General features: G+C 39.9%; 1 protein-coding gene across 1 annotated transcript in view; it reads left to right on the top strand.

Moving 5' to 3' along the window:
* Window positions 1-6,059, top strand: part of LOC102470862 (multidrug resistance-associated protein 1) — a 105,127-nt gene that overhangs the window by 83,477 nt on the left and 15,591 nt on the right. Inside the window, exons 22-24 of the mRNA XM_006153595.3 lie at window positions 481-636; window positions 3,262-3,461; window positions 4,456-4,582. Coding sequence (XP_006153657.1) covers window positions 481-636; window positions 3,262-3,461; window positions 4,456-4,582 — 483 coding nt within the window. The remainder of the gene's footprint in view (window positions 1-480; window positions 637-3,261; window positions 3,462-4,455; window positions 4,583-6,059) is intronic.

The raw sequence follows: 6,059 nt of genomic DNA, 5'->3' as shown, positions 1-6,059 counted from the left end.
GCCACCTTCATCTTCCATTTCTTCATTTTGTAAATGAAGTTTTTTTCCCTTTCCATTTCTGATATGGGAAGGATCCAGCCCCCCATGAAAGCCACTGATCAGGTTCTCAGGAGTGTTTTACAGGTTTCGAATAGTGAATAATGGTAGTCCAATGCCTGAGAGACTGGATTTTAAAAGCCCGGCTACTAGATTGTGGATTTCATTTCATCAGGATCTAACTTTGATTGTGTAATTAATTCCTGTGTGCTTGGCAATGGAAACTATCAAATGCTTGATTATAGGCATCTTGTTACTAGACTAGCCTTTAATTGTTACAATTAACTACAAGGGGGAAATTGTTGGGGGGGGAGGGCTGGGATAGGCAAAGATGGAGTAGTTAGATTTACTACAGATTGCCACAGATTGAATTATATATTTCTTCTTGCCATCTTTCATTCTAAACTATGAAAAATTAAAGTGACATGATATCAACTTTTTCAGGACATGTTTATAATTGATACACGCTTTCATTACTATTTACGGACCTGGGTGAATTGTACATTGGATGTTATTGGAACGATTTTGGTCATTGTGGGAGCTTTACCACTCTTCATTCTGGGGGTTATTCCATTGGTTTTCTTCTACTTCAATATACAAGTAAGTACATCGACTCTTATTTGTATTAATAACAGATACATCCACTGACAAATACAGTCAGATCCACTTATGCCTCCTGTTAGGGCAGGTTCTTTAAGAAGCAGAGTCTAAGATAGAGTTAGATGTTCTAGAGATGTACGGGTTGAAGTGCCTATGAATGACAAAGGATAAGGAACAGGAAAAGACTGGCCTGGGGGCCCTTAGCAAGCGACACTGATCTGACCCTTTGAGAGAGAAAAATGGGAGGAGGATTGGATGGCAGAGCAGTTCCACAACAGGTTCATCTGAGCCAATGGAAAGTCCTCAACCCCCCAGTGGAGGGTTCCATGTGTCTTTGGAATGAGCCTGCTTATCGATCTCTGCCATGCTCAGTGATTGGCTGAGAACAATTTACTGGAAAAGCAGCTTCCATGCAAATACAGTAGCAGATCCAGAGGTGCAGCAGCTGGGGCTGTCAGTCAGCAATGCCCCCTGAAGCAGGAGAGCCACCTCCTACGTTTTTATGGCTACCACAAAAGCTATATGTTGCCTATATTTCAGCAAAAAAATTCATTGGCCTGCATGTCTGAAAGAGAAACAGATATTGCCTTTTTGCTCTGCTATCCAGATATGATGGAAAAGTTCAATATGCCTCTCATGATATTTTAATGATAGCTGTATATTAAAAGGTTACTCAAACGTATTGAAGGCAAACTATGTCATTGTGAGGCTAGAGTGGAAAACAAAATGTCTTACCATATTGTAAATTAAGTATAGAAGTATTCTGAGGCTCTTTTCACAAAAAGATTTTTATGGTTTCATGCTTTTCAGGAACTTAAGTTTTAAAATTCTTATTGGACTTTAATCTGCCTAAGCCAGAATGTTTATCATTTTTTTTCATTTCTACACTTTTTTCCTTGCTACAAGGCACACACACTCACCAGAGGCACAGAGAGAAAGAAAGAGAAAATGAAAAAGCCCTCCCCCACTCCCACACGGTGGATAGCCATACTATAATCCCTTCTCCATTTTCTCCTTTTAAGATTTTGGACAAGCACACAAACCCAGCATGATTTCTTTTTCTTTTTCTTTTTCTTTTTTTTTAAGGTGTTTGTCATAAGGGCACATGTGCTTGCCCGAGAGAGACAGAGACAGTAAGAGGGAAAGTAAAAAATCACCCTCTGGGGGAAGGCCCACCTTCTCCACCATTCTCTTCCCACGACCTTAGGCATGCCCACACATGTGCCCTGCATGATTTTCAAGTCATCGGGTCCGGGATTTGAACCATGCGCAGGCATGTGGGAGTCCAGTAACATAACCACTGTGCCATCCACTGGCCCCCACCTAGTGTGATTTTTCAAGCACCTGAGTCTGGGACTGGGATCCAGACGCCTTAATGGCCTGGCCATTAGCTAGCCCTAGCTATGCCATTATTTCTCTTCCCACTTTATTTGTACATCAGCTATTCAGAGGGTATGTGACCCCAAAAAATGTAACACCTGAACTAGACAATCTAAACCGCTTGTACCTAAAAATGCTATAATCCTTTGCGTTCTCCAGAACACTTAGTATAGGGCAGAGCTTGTGAGCTGCAAACTAACAGGTGTGTGTAGCTTGAGATATGTTTTAGTTTAGCTTGCTCAGTGTTATCAAATGAGGTCATTTGAAAAGCAGAGGTTTTACATAAAATTCCACATCCAAAGATTTTCCTGAAAAATTTGTCAGACCTGATAGCCCCTGATTTTCATTTTCAGTTGGTAACAATTTCCTGGACTGACGAATGGTAGACCAGTTAATTCAGGGCATGTTCCCTCCAGCTCTTCACAGTCCCCACCCATCCCAAACCATCTTCAACCTTAGACAAGGGAGACTAATGTAATGGTGACTGCACTGGTGTTTTGATCGAAGAGAAAAATGTTTAGGTATAAAAATATTGTTTGTGCACCGGTTTGCTTCCCTCATTTTGTGGGTTAATTGTCAGTTCATGTTTTTAACATGTGACACAGAATTTTTTTACATAGGAGGTACTCAATAATGGTCATTTGAAAGCATCACCAACGTGAACTTTTGCCTAATTATATTCTAGTTAGACTGTCAGAGTATGGGTTGTTTTCACTGTTATAAGAGCATATTAGCTTGCTACTTTGGGAGCAAAATACCCATACTGGGTGACTTGAAGAAACAAATTTATTCTTATTTATGGATGTCATAGGTCCAAAAATCAAGAAGTAGGGAGAGTTACTTCCTTCTGGAGATTAAGAGCAAGAATATGTTTCATTTCTTTCATAGCTTCTGGTGGCTGTCAGCTATTGCCAGAATTTTCCTTGACTTGTGGCCACATTATTCCTGTCTCTGCCCCTGTTTTCACATGGTATTCTCCCTGTGTCTTTATTTCCTTTGCCTCCCTTAGAAGGATTGGATTAGGAGTCTGCTTTAAATTCAGAATGATCTCATTATGAGATCTTTAACTGAAGTGCATCTGCAAATACCCTATTTCCAAATAAGGTCACATTCCCAGGTACTAGGGATTAGGACTTGGACCTAACTTTCATTTTACTCACTACACAAGGGTCTTGCACTTTTCAAACTACTGAATAATTTCAGCTGCATTTCTCTATTATAATGACCTTTCTGTCTTCTGATCAGAGATACTACATGGCAAGTTCACGGCAGATTCGGAGGCTGGCAGGAGCATCCCGTTCCCCCGTCATTTCCCACTTCAGTGAGACATTATCGGGGGTGTCCACTATCAGAGCATTTGGACATGAACAGAGGTTCATCCGGCAAAGCAAAGACTTGGTGAATGAGAACCTGGTCTGTTTCTACAATAATGTGATTTCAAACAGGTAAGCAGTTCAGTCCACCACACTCAGGGTCAATCTCTTAAATGTCTTGTTCACTGGCTTCTAAACAGGAACCTTTGGGTAACTGCATTTCATCCAATTAAATATATACATAAATAGATATGCCTTAAAGATCTTGTAGTAGTTAATACTCATTTAAATTGTACCTATTTTTATTCATATGTGAGGTTCATATAACTGCATATGAAAATAAGGGGCCAGGTGGTGGCACTGTGGTGGCACAGCCGACCTCACGTAAGACAGATCCTGGGTTAGTGACTTGGGACCTCTCTGCCCATGTCCAGGTCAGCAGAGAAGCAGCCTACAAATGCTGTCAGAGGTGTCAATCTGCCTGTCTCTGTCTCTATGTCTCTCTCATGGAAGAAATAAAACATATAAACTTTAAAAAAATAATAAAGAAAATAAGGCCCAAGGTGTTTTCAAGGTTATAGAGGATGCTATTAGAATCACTAACAACACAACTTTGCACCTTGTATTCTACATTTGTAGAATGTGTTTTGTTTGCTCACACTATTTTATAATTGCTTAATTTAAAGGTATAATTTCACATAAAGGAGAGGAGAACATAAAATATTAAATGGAGTTGGACATATTTCAAATTTAAATTTTAAATTTTAAAGACTAATTTTACCATATAAAATGGTGCATGCAATGAATTGCACAGGTCATTGAATTTCCAACAGGATTTAAAACTGTATGACTTTAGCTAGCGTTCTTTTTTCATTTCTTTCTCTTTTTAAGTCTGATTAGGTTTTAAAGCAAAGTTCTGCAAAAGTAAACTGCTCTTTTATGCAGAAAAATCCTTTAGGCTATCATCATTGTGACAGTCCTATAAACATAGGTTGAGTTCCAAGTAAGAAGGGAAAAAAGAAAGCAAGCAGCTATTGATGTTTGCTTTTCCCAGAGGAGAGGTAGCTCTAAGTGCAGCAAAACTCTTTCATCTCAGTTACTCAGGAGCACATTCCATTTATTACAGGTGGCTGTCCGTTAGACTTGAATTTCTTGGCAACTTAATGGTGTTCTTTGCCGCACTACTTGCTGTGCTGGCTGGCGATTCCATAGATTCAGCAATAGTTGGTTTGTCTATATCCTACGCCCTAAATGTAAGTAATGATGATGGTATATGGTATGTTTATAATCCAATTAATTAAAAACTCCTCTCCTTGACTGATCTGGATTATAGATTGTATTAACTAAGTAATGGGAGACAGATGTGGATTGCCCTGGAGGCTCATTTCTTTCTTCATTTTGTTAGTAGCCCGAAGCTACTGCTGGCTCAGCATTTCTAAGGAGCTCACAGAACAGACTGATCCCCAGGGCTGAGTGCTGAAAAACCAGACTCCTGCTGTTAGCTAGTTTCTCCACAAGTTGCCAGTCCTCTGAATCCTTACAGGTTTTTAAAGTGTTACAGGGATAGGGTCCCTCGCCACCTGACTGGTGCACCCAATTTGCCCACCTATGCAAGGAGTTTAAGAAAGAATACATGTGCTGCTTCTTTACTGCTTGGAAGCTTTTTTCCTAATAAGTTCTATTTTGTACTTCATGGCAAAACACTAGTGATATGCGTGTGTTCATGCCCTCTTCGTATTGGGTTGGAAAGTCATGATGTATTTTTCTGTGCAAAAATGTGCCATGACTTTTCTGATAACCCAATAAAACAACAAATGCTCTGAACTGCTTGATGTAATTCCATGTCCTTTAGAAGAGTATCTACATGACTTTCGTACATACATTTTATGCCTTACCTAAAAACCTTGAGACCAGTTGCATTTCAGAATTCAGATTAGGCTTCTAAAATCAGAATATGGTACATATATGAAGGTTCTTAAAAATGTCTGTGGAAAAAAAGGATTAAAGTGACAGTTTATTTTGGTGTAAAAATTCTTGAAATCCAGACCAGTCTTGTAGCTCACTGACTAAAGGAGCTAGGATCCCACATGACTGACTATGGTTCGAATCCTAGCACTAGTGGCTTAAAAACTATCCTAGGTCATGTATATGTGTGTCGAAAATCCCCAGATGATGAAGAAATGGAGGAGAAGGGATTGTGGCATGACCATGTCCCATTGGGGAGTACTTTCTCCTTCTCCCTCTCTCTCTTTCTCTCTTTTGAACACACACATCCTGTAACAATTAAGAAAAAAAATTGAAATTCATACATAAGTTTTTCATAGTGTGCACTTCCCATGAACTTTTTTTTTTTTTTTTGGTGAGGTTTTTTGCTATAGGGCACGTGTGCTCACCAGAAAGACAGAGAGAGAGAGAGACAGAGAGAGAGACAGAGAGATTGAAAGTGAGAAATCGCCCTCCAGGGAGGATGGCTATGTCGCAATCCCTTCTCCTCCATTCTCCTCTCTGGATCTTGGGCATGCATGCACATGTGCCCTGCATGAGTTTAAGCCACTGGGTCCGGTCAGCTACATGGGAGTCCAGCGACCTAGCCATTACGCTAACTGCTGGTCCCAACTTTTTGAAAAACTCCTTTCTCATACACAAGGAGAGCCTGAGACAAAGTCTCATACTCAAACATTACTGCTTCTTCAGCAAAATGTGTACATACAAGGAGACTTCAAAAAATTG

Source organism: Tupaia chinensis, unplaced genomic scaffold (genome assembly GCF_000334495.1).
Source record: "Tupaia chinensis unplaced genomic scaffold, TupChi_1.0 Scaffold000382_1, whole genome shotgun sequence".
NCBI classification, from domain to species: domain Eukaryota; kingdom Metazoa; phylum Chordata; class Mammalia; order Scandentia; family Tupaiidae; genus Tupaia; species Tupaia belangeri.
The sequence above is the reverse complement of the archived record's forward strand: the minus strand, read 5'-3'. Positions and strand labels throughout refer to the sequence as shown.